Below are 17,137 nucleotides of genomic sequence, written 5' to 3'. Positions count from 1 at the left end.
GTAAATTCAGCGCAAAGGGCAAAGAGTATTTGTTCGTCGGATATTCTGAGGTTGCAAAAGCTTATCGCTTGTATGATAAGGAAACGAAGCAAATTTGTGTAAGACGTGACGTAAAATTTTTAGAAGATGAAGTCAACTTAGCTGTGCCCGAAGGTGACACCAAAAACAGAGATGAAAATGACATTGCTACAATTTTTGTAAAAATCGAGATCGTAAACATGTTGAAGAAGAGCGGAAAGAAGATGAAGAGTTTGAAAGTTGCACCGAAGACGAAACAGAGGTAGAAGAGGCAAATGTAGGCAATGTTGCAGAGAATGGAATCGTTTCGGATGAAATGCAAATAATAGGTGAGTCTCATAGAAATGGAAACGAATCACGTCGCGGTCGAGGTAGGCCAAAAATTATTCACACTGGTCAAGTAGGTCGTCCCAAAAAAGAGTATCAGATGCTAAATTATCTACAATATGGTGAAGATGTAGACACGCCTCGATCGCTCAAAGAAGCATTGTCAAGCGAATACTCCTTTGAGTGGAAGAAATCAATGGAAGAAGAATATTCGACGCTTCTTGCTAACAACACTTGGTCAGCAGTAGATCTGCCTGATGGTCAAAAAGCGATTGGATCGAAGTGGGTTTTTCGAATAAAACGTGATTCAGATGGCAATATTCAAAAGTTCAAGTCGAGACTAGTAGCAAAAGGCTGCAGTCAGCAGCTGGGTTTAAATTACTGGGAAACTTTTTCGCCTGTAATACGATATGAAACAATTCGTATGCTACTTGCTATTGCCGTTGAGAAAGAGCTTCACTTACATCAGATCGATATTTCCAATGCATATCTCAATAGTAAGCTTACGGAAGAAATTTACCTTAAACAACCAGAAGAATTTGTAGACAATAAAAATCCTAATAAAGTTTTAAAGCTAAATAAAGCCATTTACGGCTTAAAGCAGTCTGGGCGACACTGGAATAGTACTCTTGATGTAGCATTGAAAGATATGGGTTTCAGCCCATGCAAAAGCGAACCGTGTTTGTATGTCAAACAATACAATGGCAGTTATAGTTACATCGCCGTTTATGTCGACGATCTTATCTTAGCATGTCCAAGCGAGAAAGAGATTGCGAGCATTAAAAAATCATTATCGTCTAAATTTCAACTACACGATAGCGGGGCAATGACATTTTTTCTTGGCTTCGAAATAGAACGTCAGGGTAAGACAGGTGCGATTTCTGTGTGTCAGAAGAACTATATAAACGAGTTATTGAGTATGTATGGTGTGACATCATGTCGTCCGGTAAGCACACCTCTAGATCCTGGTTTTCAAGTAAGCTGCAGAAATGACAAGTGCACTAAAAAAGACGCAACAAGCTATCAATCGTTAATTGGATCTTTAATGTACTTGGCCATTTCAACGCGGCCAGACATTATGCACGCAGTAAGTTTATTAGCACAAAGAAACCAAGAACCCCACACCGAACATGAGGCTGGTGCAAAACATGTCCTACGATACTTATCAAAAACCATCAATTTAAAGTTACACTACTGCAAAAATGGTAAACCGGTAGGAGGCTATGCGGATGCGGATTGGGCGAGTAACGATTTAGATAGGAAGTCATACACCGGTTATTCGTTCTTTTTGGCAGGTAGCGCTTTTTCCTGGCAAGCAAAGAAGCAAGATGTAGTCGCATTGAGCAGCACAGAGGCTGAGTACATCGCCTTAAGTACGGCAGCAAAAGAGGCTGTATATCTGCGGCGCTTACTTAAAGAAGTTGGTTTTATTCACGACATCGGTCCTGTTAAGTTAAAAGTCGACAACATGAGCGCAATTCAAATTTCAAAGAACCCTGTGTTCCACAAGCGAACCAAGCACATAGATTTGAAATATCATTATATCCGAGAAGTTGTCGAACAAAAAATAATAGAATTAGAGTACGTCTCCACAAATGAAAATGTTTCTGATATTTTTACAAAAAATCTGCAAAAACAGAAACATGTAAAATTTGTTCAAATGCTTGGTCTTAAAAATTAACTGAAGAAATATTTAACTTAAGAAAGAGTGTTGAAATAATAACTTGGAGTTTTAAGTTCAATATTTCCTATTGCGAACATATTTCTAATAATTAGAATGAATAAGACATATTACATATATTGATGAGTTAACTATATGTACACATGAATTTTATCTTTTAGTCCTCATTAAATCGTTGAACTAAGAAGTGCTTTTCTTTTATTGTACCGGACATTCACGCAAGTATACAAATCCCCTTCCAAATTCCTACCAACAAAAGCTAATTTCAAAACGGTTTAAATATACGTTCCACACTTTGTTGGAATATTTTAAAAGCTCACAAAAATTTTGAAAAATTTTCAATACTTTTTTTCCTTTTAATTTGAAAACACGATAACACAATTTACGGGCTGTTAAATTGCAACCTCACAAAGTAAAAAAAATTAAAATAAAGTTTTAAAATTTTTTAGAAAAAAATTATGCAATTTTTTAGATTTTTTTTTAATTCTTAGTTTAAACTACGACAAAAAATTTAAATCTCACAAAGTGAGTGGGTACCTTAATTTTTAGAGTTTTCGAAATGTATACATAATTATACTTTGAAAGTAGTTGAAGTATGCGTGCCAAACGCTTTTAAAATTTTTTAAGAGTTCAAAAAACTTTTGAAAATTTTTCGAATATTTATTAATTTGAAATCAAGAGATGCCAAAACCTTTTAAAGTATTCCAAAACATATATATATTTTCGAAGCAGTATAAATCTACGTTCCAAATTTTCAAAGCGACCGGAAAATTTTGCAACATTTTTTTTAATTTTAAACTAACAATCCGAAAATACAGTTTACGTAGCTCATTTAATATTAAAGAAATACATTTTTGAAATTTCGAAAAATATTTATATATTTTTAAAGCCGAATAAATCAAAACTCCAAAAAAATTTTTAAAAATTACAAATAATTTCCAAAATTTTTTTTATTTCAAATCAAAAACCGTTCAGTAAACTTTTTAGACAAGTAAATAGCATATCATTTTTTAAGTTAAAAAATATATGTATATTTTAAGACGGTTTAAACTGAATTCTAAACCTTTTTTAGGTATTTTTCTAAAAATTTTGCAAATTCTTATTAATTTTGAATCACTAAAACTAAAGAGGTTCAAAATATATAAATACATATATTTATAAAAAACTTTTCAAAACAAATATATCCTAAAGCATTTAAACCTACTTTTAAAAATTTTCAAACATACAATTTTCGAAAATTGTTAAATCTTTTTTTATATTATTCGAAGTCAAAAACTCGTAGCCAATCTAGTTTTAGTTGCACAAAGTTTCATTTTTGAAACTTGGTTAATTTTTGAAACTTTGTTAATTTTTGAAACTTCTTGTGACGACATGGTCAATTCTGAATTGGTTTTATACATGAACTTGCGTATATATAGTTTTGATATTTTATTTATATTATTTAGCTCTGTTATTTTATAACCTTTTTATTATTTTTGTTGTTTACGGCCTTTGAATTATAACTTTTTAAATATAAACGAGCTCTAGGCCAAATATGTCGACATATTGCATTCAAAAATTCCTGATGATGACTTCAGACTGAAGTCGAAATATCGACAAATTAAATAATATAATTGTATATCAAAAATTCACGTATTGTGTTTTATTAAGAATATACAAATATTTGGCCTAGAGCTCGTTTATATTTAAAAAGTTATGATCTTTTTATTTCTTATATTTTCCTAGTACTTCAGAAGCCTATTGTTTTAAACAATTTTATTTAAGAAAAATTAAAAACAATAAACATTCTTAGCACAATAATAATGTAATATTTTAGAAACAGCACTGATCTCTCATAGGAAAAGAAATTAAATAAATTAAATATATGTATCAAGAGACATATTGGTGGATTGATACCTTACTTTTAGCGTAATCCGCTTAGAAATCAATCCTCGAAAGAAGTTTGTATACAAATACAAAGACTCTGATGAAATATAACGGATATTTTTAAAATAAGCAGTGCTTAAACTTACACTTAAGAACATTGTTGCTGTTAAATTAAAAAAAAAAAAATAAAATAAAATATCATAAAACAAAAACAATAAATTTAAAAATTTTTCCCAAATTATTAAATAAAATTATAAATTAAAAATTGCTTCAAATAAATGTTTTCATACATTTAAAAGCAATGCGGGCAGTCCCCTTTTAATTCATACAAAAAACAATACCAGTTACTAAAAACTAATCTTGAGCTCATGAAATATTAAAAAAAATATTTCCTAAAAATATAACTTCTCAGCGTTCGGTGATTTTCTTTATTAATTGCTTCAAACTTCTGCTAACATGATCTTAAAATCGCTACAAAAATTTATTTAGATTCTTTAGATTCAGCTCCGTACTTTTACTAGTAGTTTTCTTTTCTCTTCCACTTTTTGATAAATTCATTTTAGTTCTGTTTATTTATTTTGTCATTTTTTTATTTGTAAATCTTATCCTTTTTTCTTGTAACTTAACTCTTAATCAGTTGTTTGAAAATTGTTTCAACTTGTCCTAGTCTAATTGTTATTTTTTTATTACGGGGTTGGTTTTTGGCAGCGAATTCCATCCTTTTGGCTTTCTGCCAGACTTTTATCAGTCTCCTCAACTTTTTTTTTTTCAATTTTACTCCATATAGTAGCTCAAACTACGCTTACGCTTGCTCCCTATCGTTTTCAGCTTTAGTTAGCCAGATTTGATCCAGCGATCGATTGAGTATTCAAGAGCCGAAATCCACCTGCAACAGAAGAAAAAAATATTAAATTATATTAAAAAGAAGTATATATTCTTAAGAACTTATATATTTTTGTCTATATGAGTTTGTTACGGACCGGCCCGTTAACCTAACCAAAGCTAAGGTTGTATGTCTGAATTGTATATACCTCAAAAGATTATAAGTATTTGTCAAATGCCACCTCCCTCGGTGTACCCGCCTCAGCAGGTTAAGAGGATTAGAATATTTGTACGGAAAGTGGGCCTGCGTAAGAGTATGTTTGCACCGATCGTATGTTTGATGTCAGTGTGTACATGGTCTATATCTGTATTTTGCAGTTACAACCACAACAACTTCGCCAGTTCAATCGCTTCCAAAGGCAGCCGGTTCTATGTACCAAAGCGGCTAGGGATTTCAGTGTCACCCCATTTAATTTGTAGCGTTCTTCCCACAAATTGTCACTCCAAATTGTCAATCAAAACTAAACGAGGCTCCAGCTTTCAGGAGTTTAATATGAGCTACAAATTTAAGCTGCCCAATTACTGGACATCTTCCAAGCAGATTTTGCACCAACTACGGATGCGGTGCATGGTCTTTTATCCAGTGATATTAAGGCTTGTGAATTTTACATCCTTCGGATAGCGAATAAATTAAAAAGTGCGATCAAGGGTGGTATGCGTGTGCCTGACCTGGATTTCGTTTGTGTTAAACTATTTTGAGATTAAGATCGTTTGAGCCCCGAACCCACGCAGTATCCTGGTCCACTTTCACGCGACCCACTTGGCTCTTATGAGTACAACTGGATCACATGTAGATGACTATAGAGGGTTTGGAGCTCGGGGTTCCGCTGGCCAATTGTGACTTCCTTCTGTATATATGGACTTCAAATCAGCTTAGCGAAAGCTTCATGGACACTCCCTCGTGCAGTGGTTGGATGTAGTACTGGACGGAAATGGTTGGCAAGAGGTATGCTCAAATTGTTTGATTCATCAAAGCGTATCTTTCAATTGTGATTGTAAAACATTTTTTGAGAAGGAATCATGGAGTCATTTTATGCTTGATTGAGCGCATTTTCGTCTCAGATAAATCACTGATCATTCCTTTATTTTTTATTTTTAGTTCGTTTTATAATTTTCACCCCTTTTCTTTTTTACTTAACTCACCTTTTCTTATCCATATCAGATTCAGTGCAGAAATAGTAATGCCGCAGTTTTGCCTCGGGTGGAATAATCTCAAAGGAATTCTTTTTACCTGAAGCATTTGTAGACATTGGAGATACTTTGTAACCATGCAAACATGTCATACCTAAATAGAAAAATAGTAAATAATAGAAAATAAGTGAAAACCCCACAAATAAATTGAGAAAACGAAGCGTAAAAACAGACGAAACAAACAAATACTTTGAAGACAGAAAAACAAATAAATAAATAAAACAACAACCAACAACAAAAATACACTCACCAAACGCTGTTTTACTATTCGCATCCTGATAAAAATACAAACAAGCATCCTTTAGCACACAGTAGCGTTTCGACCAGCCACACCAGCGGGAGCCCAATTTCATCAGGTAACCAAAACAATCCGGACGTGTAATGCTGCTCGGCGGTTGGTAGAGACTTTGTGCACTGTTTACGTACACAGAAGAAAGTAGCAAGTGGAAAGTAACAAAGAAAAGAAAAAAAAACCGAAGTAGGAAATTTTGTAATTAAAAAATCAGATTAGTAATTCTTGGTATTCTTTAGAATTAGTAAGAAAACGAGGAAGAACAAAAAAATAAATTATGTAGGAGTACCAAGTATCCAGCCATGTTGTGCCTTGTGTGGCCACTTTCTTCAACAATTTAATCCATTGTGCCGACATCTCCTCTGTATCAGCCGCCACATACAATGGTATGCCTTCGCCGGAATCGATTTTGAAAGCGAATGGTTTGCCAACCTCTGGCGGGCAGTGATCAATTGTATGTTTGGCCATAATCATAGCACCAACGGGCTGAGTATCCTAGCGATAGAGTACCAATAATGAAGAATTTTATATTTAACAACAAATTGCAAATTATTTTCCAACACTTACATCTTCAGTTTTATAATAATACAAACAATTATCTGGACGCAACGAAAACCAACGACGCACCCATTTCTTTGTATTCGGTGAGCCCTTCGCTTGACCACTCTGCCGCCACAAGTAACCGCTAAAGATCGGTTCACTGAGTGGCTCTTGTTGTTCGTGCATGAGCACACCAATCGTGCGTGCAACTTCGAGTGCGAGTGTTTCACAGCCATCGTGCGCAATTTTTACCACCTCTGTGTGATGCTTATCTAGCACATCTATACCGTTAACGGAGATAATTATGTCGCCTACTTCAAGACCCGAACTCTCAGCGGGTGTTTCTGGTTCGATAGCTGCTACCACAACTGGTTTGGAGCCATGTATGCGGAAGCCAAATTCGCCGGATTCACTTTTCACAACAACCGTTTTGTCGATGCCTGCAAAGGAGAGAGAGAGCGTGTGATAAAAAGGAGATAGCGATATTGAAAAGAAAGGTTAATAAAAAAGCATTAATAATATCTGTTTATATTTTTGGCATGCGTAAAGGAAATTATTAATAACTGTGAGCCTTCCAATACCCTTTTCACCAGCTGTTATCTTGGTCATTACATGCGTTTCGCGTGCCCAAACTAAGAGCATCAATTTCAATATATCTTCCAGCTTGCGTCGCAACGAATGGGAAGCTGAATTCGAGGTGATTAATTCTGTAAAGCAAGATGATTTTAGAAACCAATGCACAAATAGAACACTTAATTCATAGTAGCATACCGATCATTGTTTGCGATTTTATGATGCTCTCTTTCAACTTTGATACACTTTTTTGCAAATTTTTTCTCAATAAATTTTTAAATTTCAATATTCCAAATTATGGTTCTGCACTAAATATTAAAACAAATGTTCAAACTAATTAAGGTTGTTTTTAAAAATAGTCTTAAAATAAAAATTGGTTTTATTCAGATTGCTGAAATGAAAGTTGGTTAAAATTTGAGCAAATTTATTTTATTTTATTATATGTTGTTTTATATTATTTTATTTTATTTAATTTTTATTTATTTTATTTTATTTTATTTTAGTAATTTTTTTTATTTTACTTAATTTAATTTATTAAATTTTTCTTAATTTATAAATTTTACTTTATTTTTTTTTTTTTTTGGTTTTATTTTAATTTATGTGACATAATTTTTACCATATTTCATTTAAATTTATTTCATTTTATTTTTATTTACTTTATTTCATTTCATACTATTCTTTTTTATTTGATTTTGTTTTATTGCATTCTTTTTTATTTCATTTTATTCTATTCAATTTTTTTATTTTATTTAATTTCATTTACAATTGTTTTTGTTTTTATCGGCCTATTGATAAATCATTCAAGGTTCGAACCGAGCTCAAGGCCAGAAAAATAATTTTTTTCTAATGATAATTATTGTTATTTTTTTGATTTTTCTAAATTTGAAAAATTGTATTTTGTTTTTGGAATAGTAAGTAGAAAATTTTTCAGACAACCTGCCATAGCTGCGCAGATAGATCCATTTCGAAGGGTGCTAAGCCTTCATCATCAGTACGCTTTAGGCATGCTGCGCTAACCATTTAGCTATACAGCGGTGGTTTGTTAGCGCAGCATGCCTAAAGCGTACTGATGATGAAGGCTTAGCACCCTTCGAAATGGATCTATCTGCGCAGCTATGGCAGGTTGTCTGAAAAATTTTCTACTTACTATTCCAAAAACAAAATACAATTTTTCAAATTTAGAAAAATCAAAAAAATAACAATAATTATCATTAGAAAAAAATTATTTTTCTGGCCTTGAGCTCGGTTCGAACCTTGAATAATTTCATTTACTTTTTTTTTAATTTGATACATTTTTTAATTATTTTATTTTTATTTCTTTTTTATTTAACTTTTTTTAATTTTTTGATTTCTTTATTCAATTCTATTATTTTTATTTTATTCTATTTATTTTTTTTTAATTAGTTTCATTTATTAAATTTTTTTTATTTATCAATTTTACTTTATTTTTTCACTTTATTTTATTTAAATTTATTTCATGTTATTTCATTTTACTTTATTTTATTCCATTATATTTATTTTTATTTTTATTTATTCTATTATATTTTTTAATTTAATTTTATTTTATTTCAGTTTATTCTATTCAATTTTTATTTTACTTAATTTCGTCTATTTTTTTATCAATTTTACTTTACTTTATTTTTTTTATTTGATCTAACTTAATGTTTTTTTATTTTATTTTATTTAATTGAATTTTATTTTTTTTTTTTAATTTTTTTAATTCTGTTTTATTCTATTTACATCATTTATTTACATACAACTTTTAGTTAAAATTTTTTTAATTATCAAAAATCGATAATATCGAATTATTCTTTTGTATATTTTGTTTGTGATTTTAAACTTCAACATTTAAATGAAATTTTGTATTTTTAAATATTAAATATTCAATTTTAAAACTTTTATTTCAAATTCAGATTTCTAATTTGGTCTAAATTTAATTTTTTACTTTTATGGTACATTTTCGTTATTCATTTTTCTTGAAAATTTTTTGAAAAAATTTTGTAATGAAATTGTCAACAACAAATTTTTAGATTTTTGGAAATTAAGTTTTTAGTTTCGGTTTATCCTTTAGATATATTGTTTGTGTTTTGCGACTTAAATTTTTAGATGAAATTTTGTAGTTTTAAATATCAATAATTCAAATTAAAAATTTTATATAAAGTAATAATGCTTCATAAAAAACTGATTTCTAGCTTTTAAGATATGATATTTTTCATTACATTTTTTAAAGTTCCTTTTTGATTTAATTTGAGTATGAAATAATAATTTTCATATTTAAATTTTCTATCAGTCCAGTAATTGTTTTAAAAACTCCCGTTTTAAAGAGTTCGTTTAAGAAAAAAAATTTACATTTTGAATACTGAAGATAATTTAGTTTTTATTTTTTCAGTATATTTTGCGAAACAAAATTTAACCGAATCTTTTTTTAACTTAGAAAAAAAATAAAAAATATTTAACTAAAACTAACAATTGAGGTTATGGTATATTATTAAATTTATCAAACTTTCTTTTAGGAAAGTATTTTCATATGCAGTATATTTTACGAAATAAATTTAACAAACATTTTTTTATCAAATTTTTTTCACTTTAAATTTTATGTCGTGAAACGTGCAAAAATCCAATGTCTTAAGGGCTGTTAGATTTTTAATTTTAATTTTAATTTTAGTAAATTATGTATATTTAAATTTTAATTGCTCTATTTGAAATTTCAAATTTGCTTTCGAAAATTATGCCGATTTACGTCAATGCAGTTTCAACTACAAAAATTAAAGTTGATTATTGAACTTTATTCAAAGTTTTAATTTAATTCTTCAGTCATAGTTTTTAAATTTTTTGAAATTTTTTTTTTAATTTTAATTCCATTAGTAAAACTTTTAAAGTTAAAATTTATTTAATAATTTGGGAAAAATTTAAACAACGTGACACCAGTAGCGGAATTCACTAACTTATAACGATGCGATTTGGCGAGATTTTAATTAACGATTTTGTCGCTTGCCTTATCGATTGTGCTATTCACTAACTTAGTTTTAACGAATCGAAATAAATTACATTTAAATTTCGTTTTAATAGTAGAAAGGTGGCAGCACAGCTTAACGAAACCTAAAAAATGTGAAAAGCACAAAAGGAGTGCCAAACATAAATAAATTCCGCATACTAACTGCTTTTAAAAGTTTTTACATATTTTAACAAATGGTAAGTAAATGCGGTATTAATTTTTTTTCTCTGTTGATATCGCAGTTATTCTTGTACCCCTTAATTGACCATCAAGTTTAGAAATAATATCATGAGCCAAGTCTAGGGTTAGTCGGTACAGCTTTAGAAACTCCGTTGCATTAAAGTGGAATGGGTCATCTACTTCTCTATGAACCACTGGCGATGGACTTAGTAATTCTTCATTTTGTGATAAAACGTACGCCAAGTACTCAAATGGCATTTGATTTATAAATAAAGCAGCTTTTCGTGTTTGAAAGTATTTAATTAAAGTTCCGATTTTCTTTTTTAACTAAAATTGCCAGAAATATTAATATCGTGATTTTTAACGCAGCCCATTTACTTGCCGTTTATTTAACGACACAGCTGATCGTCGATACCCGAATATCGATACAAAATAGTTGCTGAATAACAAAATCGTTATAGGTATCGATTCGCAAATAAAGCGATGGCAAATGTCGTTAAAAAAAATAGTGAATTCCACTACAGGACGGGCAAGGTTTTAAACTTTATCTTAAAGTTTCAATTTAAGTTCTAGTTTCAAATTATTTCTCTTTTAAAACTTAAATTTTATTTTTGTGTATCAATTGTTTAGTATTTAAAGTGAATTTTTTAAATCAAATTTAATCTTTTCATTTAATTAATTTCGTTTTGCACTAAATACACTTTCTAGTTTTTCTTACAACTTTTTCGCGTCGTTGCCAATGAACCACTGACCGCCGTCTGTTCGCTCGGTCGTACACTTTTTCAGAATGAGCGCATTTGTCTAATCGACTATTTTTAAAACAACACAAAGTATAAAGCCCTAAAATACAATGCCGGCACTATAAGCAACAAAAACAATTGTATGCGCTCATTTGTTTAAAAACAAAAAAAAAAAACACTGTATCACTTAATTAGCGCAAAACAAAAAACAATTTATATATTTCATTTCTATGCAATGCACGTTCACGCATTTCGACATTCGCTAAAGAAGCTCCTGGCCGCTACTAAATATACTCACATTTGAGAACTATCTGACTGCGAATTTTCAAAATCAACATCACGCAGTTTTTTCTAAATAGATTTCCGTTACTATTTATTTATTTATTTTGTAGAGCAAATTTTCGAAAACATTTATTTGTTTTTTTTTTTTTTTTTGCTCTTGGCTGGCGCTCGCAATCACTCAGTGTCCCGTACGCACGCCGTTCCAAAATTAGATATTGGATTTAACGCAGAAATGAAGCAACAATGTTGTGCAACTTTTTGTTGATTTTGAAAGTGAAAAAAAAAATAATAATAATATTTGAAACAAATGCTAATGTTTGCAAGTAATTTTCAATTAAATGATCATGCGGTTTATCACGCACACATGTATATCATCATCATCATCATCATCCTCCGCAACTCCTATTGGAGCATAGGGCCTCGACCAACGCCTTAAATCTTATTCTGTTAGGTGCAGTTCTTGTGATGTCATTCCACGTATATCCTGCGTCTTCGAGTTCTTTATCCACAGTTCTGCCCCAAGTTTTCGCAGGTGCACCAGGTCGTCGGCTTCCTTGTGGATTCCATCGCAATGCTTGTCTGGCTATATTTACTGGAGGTCTTCTGAGAGTGTGACCAATCCACGACCATTTACGCTTGGTTATTTCTGTGGCAGCCTTAGGTTGATTTGTTCTAGACCATAAGTCGTCATTTGAAATTCTTTCCGGCCATCGAGTTTTCAGGATTCGGCGCAGACATTTATTAATAAAACTTGTAGACGTTTCTGAATTGAAGTTGAGCTTTTCCACGTCTCGCAAGCATAAAACAGTACTGATTTAACATTCGAATTAAACAGTCGAAGCTTCGTTTTTAAAAATATTTGGCTGGACCTCCACACGTTTGCCAGTTGCCCAAAAATCATTCTTGCTTTGTTTATGCGAGACTGAACGTCCTCATCTGCACCGCTCTTATTTGAGACAATACTACCAAGATAAACAACGGACTCTACACCTTCGATTTCATTTTCGTCAACCGTAAACATCAATGGCCTTGATGAAATACTATAGCCGCATCTTATGACTTTGGTTTTCGCTGTATTGATGCTTAGTCCGGCCTCCTTTGCATGTGTGTTGACAGCTTCTAAATTGTGTTGAAGGTCAGTACTTCTGTGGCTTAGCAGACAGACATCGTCTGCATATTCTAAATCCCCTAGCTGAGTGAAAGGCGTCCACTGTACACCGTATATAGCAACAGCTAATATGAGGCACGGAAGAGCTAGAAGTAAATAAGCAGCTATTCGAGAAGTCTAAGCCCTGAGAGAAAATAATGACGAAGCAGCTGATTGGTATATAAGAGGCACAATGTAGGGAATCAGGATCAGTCCAAGTTCGTTCGTCCACCACAAGTACGATGTTCTTATATACGTTCCCTTCATTCGAAAGAAGACTGGGAAAAAGAACTCCGAGGGAAGTGGACTAGGTTAGGTAACTGCTTGGCGAATGAGTAGAAGTTCAACGAAGTTAAAGATTGGAGTGGGAGTTTTCTGTCAATAGCAATGCGGTGGATGGGATGCTATCTAAGGATGCAACTGCGGATAGTCATTAAACATCTACTTGGATAGTCAAGCGGCTACTAAAGTCCTGAGTCCAGTTTTGGAAAGCTCGAGGGTGGTCTGGGAGTGCTTGACCTTGCCTACGAGTAACTACCACACAGATCTCTTACTTACAAAAACTGTTATTCTGCTGACGATGATACATTTCCAAGGTACAACGTCGTTGGACCAAGCGATGTAATATAACCTGGTACTTTGAGTGAAAACTACGTTCAGACTCTGTCGAGGGGCGGCGATCACGTTGATTTTCTGTAAAAGTCAAATAAAAAATAGTATTAAACAACATACCCCAAAAATGAGCAAGTTACACTAACCAAAAGCCTCATGACCCAATTGCGACCAAAGATCAGCATCTGTTAGACGTGCATAACGCGCAGGATCATAATGACCACGATAAACAAACTGATTGTTCCGTTGTTCAGCGGCAACATCAGGCAACACGCAAGGACTCGAACCAGCTGGACGCAGCATGTGCGTGTTGCGCGAGTGTACGCTGTCACGACTACGTTCTTCGCTCTTGAAATGAAAAAAGGAGAAGGTTAGACTTCGTATTACTCCGTATCTTTAGACTCACCTTTGCGCGTATATTCTCTTGACGCGTCTTGTAATGACGTCCACGCTCACCGCCATGATAACGCTCTTCCGAACGAAAACGTTTATCCATTTTTTTGTAAAGACGTTGTGTCGTTTTTGTCGTAACCGGCGAGTCGGCAAAATCCGATGGAGGCTTTACAATATCTTGCTCTTGATCATGCTCTATGAAAGGCAACGATTCGACAGAGTCACCAGCAAGCGCACTTATGTGCGTCGTCTGGCCTTCAGCACCTTTGCCACAATGCAAGCAATGGCTGTGCGCATCTTGCGTGGGACCATCCGCCTCGCTATAGAATACCGAATCGGAGCCAGGCGAGACGGAACGTAGTGATTCAATGGATTTCGCTTTCAATTGACATAACTCGGAGGATGATTTGGCTTTCATTGTAGTTGTGGTCGTGGTAGTGGCTTTTGTTTTTGTGGGTGATGTCACAATATTTGTTGTTTTGCTTTCCACAACTTGCAACCCTTCACATCCCTCTGTATTCTTGCTACTCACGCTATATTCCAATAGCTTTTCAGCGCTGTCCGTTGACGGTGTTATGCCATACATATTGGACAGATTCTTTTGGCGCTTTGGTGTGCTATCATCGCGTGAACTACGCCTAAATTGACGACGTATCTTTGGACGGAAACGTTTTATACGATTCGGACTTGCAGTGTCGATAACATGAGGCGTACCGCTTGTTGATTGCTTCTCAGGCAGCTTATCCTTAGCAGTTGTTGTTGTGGTGTGTATGGCATGCGTGTTTGTCGAGGCAATAGCAGACGGTTTCTTAATTGGGCTAGTAAGCGCGCGTAAATTTTCTTTTTCGATGTCTAATTTCATTGTGGTCTTACGACGTTTGCGCTCCTCGTCGAGACGGTGACGTCGCGACTTGAATACACGATCATCATCGTGTGGACTTTCATAATAACCAGAAGACGAATAACGCACCTCACTGCGTTCATCATCCGATATAGATTCGGGTTTGATACGTGGCTTTTCACGTGCGGCGACGTTAGGCGTGGGCATAGAAGACTGCGTGGCAGTTGTTGTTGTAGACGCTTTGCTAATCAGCAAGCGCTCTGTTGTATCTAAACGCTTTTCAGCATCCTTGGCTAAGGGCGATGGTGTTGCTAAACCGGCGACATTATAGCTGCCCGATGAGGTGCTGCTAATCGAATGTGAAGGCGAACGTTTAGCAAGCTCAGTTGCTGTGGGTATCGGTGATTTCAAGTGCGGCTCACGCTCAACCTTGTGCGGTTTAGTCGGCTTTTCATCGTGTTGCATTATATCCTCAGAGAGCGCATCACCGCGAGTTGAGTAGAGCGAGGAAGCACTCTCGAACGATGAACCTTGAGTGCGGTCGATTTGTGAACTTTGCGTTGACACTGTGCGCGCGGGGTTGGTATGAAATAAAAAAGAAAATCAGAAGTTAAATTGGTTTAATAGAGTGCGCCATAGGAAGTGCTAAGCTGATCTACATTCACAAACACAGATTATGTTTTTTTTTTTTACAGAAGCGTTCATCAAGCAACAACAAATACCATACGAAAGCTATTTAAAAGCATACAAGCAATCAGGTAAGGACGTTACAACAACAAATACTTACCATATTCATATGTGTGAACGTATGTATGTGTATTAGGGCGGTAATAAATTTTGAAAAAAAAAAAGAAAAACTATGAACCTCTGGTCACCTTATGGACATTTGGGAACTTGGATAACTCATTGGTTACGTGATTCTACAATGTGAATAATTTTTAATATACAATGTGCTTATTTTAACTGTTGAATAAGTTTTCTCTCTGTACTTGTGACCATCCCTTTAAATTTTCTTAACATATGTTTAGGTGTCAAGAAATTTAAGTAAAATTTTGCAGACACTCCCGTAATAATTTCTGTTTTTTTTTTGTTTTTCATTGGTAGATTGTGCCGAGTTCTTCATGGCTGTAAACCGTTTAATTACCTAGAAGGTTCAATTTGATCATACTAATTTCTAGAACTTAGAAATCCGCAAAACCTTCGGGAAGTCTCCTTAGCGCTACAATAATAAGAAGAAGAAGTGTGCCGGTGAGTACTCACATTCCTTTCTCTCAGCTAAGGCGTACAATTTAAGTCAATTCTACAGTGAGGGACGGCCAATGCAGTTCGGATACGCTTCGTCCTTCACAACACCGCCAATCAGTCAATGCAGACTACAGCACCACCTTCCCATACCTTATAATAATAAGCTAATATGGGTTTGATGATGCCCAGGGAGTGAAAAAGTATTAACGGGTCCTCACATTCTTCATATGCATAAGCATAAATATAATGTTCTGTTCACCTCGTCTATAATATTCAACAGTCTTTGATCAGTTCTCCTGCATATGCAGTGTTGTCGCTCTCTGGCAGCATTCCAACTGCCGCCTGTTCCACCACTCAGCCATGAATTAATTATTACTACTCCGATACCATCTGCTAACTACTAAGACCCTCGGGTGCTCTCATTCGCTCTGCCTTTTCCGTCGGGTATTTTATTATCAATTACTCAGTGGAAGATTTTGAGCTTTGTACTTTTTCATTGCGGGTTGCAGGGCGACTAAACTCCATATACTCGAGGGTTCGAGGCAAATGCGGCAAAGAACCAACAATAACCCTCCCTTAACCCACAGAAAGTGCTTCTGTGGCTAAAAAGGCCTCTGATACTGGCCTGATAGAGCAGGTCTCAATACTTAAAAAGAACCCACCTCATAGAATTTAAAATAATTTGTCGATGACCAAACTGTTGGCTTTATAACAACTGATATTTTAGGTTTAAATAGGTTTGAGGATTTCGTAAGACCACAGTGTCCACTACTCTTCAGCATCTGATATATGTATTCATTAGCTAGGAAAAAAAGGAATATATTTTGGCTAAGATAATATATATGCGTATTCTCGAGTATAGTTGGGCAAAGACTCTTTCCTCCTTTTCGTTGTTTGGGAGTATATTTCTAAAACGTCTCACTTTAATTGTTGTAAAGATATGGTCCAGCGCCAAGGAATGATTCAGGGTCAATAGTTCTAATAAGCGCTGTAGCGCTTGCCAAGTCAACCTGCCTGTTCGTATCATCTGAAGTGTTGATGTGTTTCTTTGCTCGCCGTGTTTTACGCCATTCCAATCTCATCACATGCCCTCATCTTACAACTTCTCGCCCAAGCCGAACTCTACCAGGAATTTTAGTATATCTTTTGGCCTGAGGGTTTATATTGGCGATTGCTCTGGATACGGTAAGTGCAAATCCTCTTGCTTGGAGATGGCATCGTATGTGTTCAGTAGTCTAAGTCACAATCGTAAGATCGCATAGCAAGTTTATGCATGTGATCGTTAATCCTTCAATATCATGGCCAGTTAAAATTCTGAGAGATTTGTGTTAG

The 17,137-nt window shown here is 34.0% G+C and overlaps 1 protein-coding gene across 1 annotated transcript in view; it reads right to left on the bottom strand.

Moving 5' to 3' along the window:
• Window positions 1-3,006: 3,006 nt before the first annotated feature.
• Window positions 3,007-17,137, bottom strand: part of LOC137241900 (uncharacterized) — a 41,467-nt gene continuing 27,336 nt past the window's right edge. The window contains exons 14-22 of the mRNA XM_067769255.1: window positions 13,733-15,126; window positions 13,473-13,674; window positions 13,273-13,407; window positions 7,379-7,561; window positions 6,825-7,237; window positions 6,547-6,752; window positions 6,216-6,379; window positions 5,918-6,059; window positions 3,007-4,778 (exon numbers count right to left, since the gene is read on the bottom strand). Coding sequence (XP_067625356.1) covers window positions 4,727-4,778; window positions 5,918-6,059; window positions 6,216-6,379; window positions 6,547-6,752; window positions 6,825-7,237; window positions 7,379-7,561; window positions 13,273-13,407; window positions 13,473-13,674; window positions 13,733-15,126 — 2,891 coding nt within the window. The 3' untranslated portion in view covers window positions 3,007-4,726. The remainder of the gene's footprint in view (window positions 4,779-5,917; window positions 6,060-6,215; window positions 6,380-6,546; window positions 6,753-6,824; window positions 7,238-7,378; window positions 7,562-13,272; window positions 13,408-13,472; window positions 13,675-13,732; window positions 15,127-17,137) is intronic.

The sequence above is a fragment of the Eurosta solidaginis genome, chromosome 2 (genome assembly GCF_040869045.1).
Source record: "Eurosta solidaginis isolate ZX-2024a chromosome 2, ASM4086904v1, whole genome shotgun sequence".
Lineage (NCBI taxonomy): Eukaryota > Metazoa > Arthropoda > Insecta > Diptera > Tephritidae > Eurosta > Eurosta solidaginis.
The sequence above is the reverse complement of the archived record's forward strand: the minus strand, read 5'-3'. Positions and strand labels throughout refer to the sequence as shown.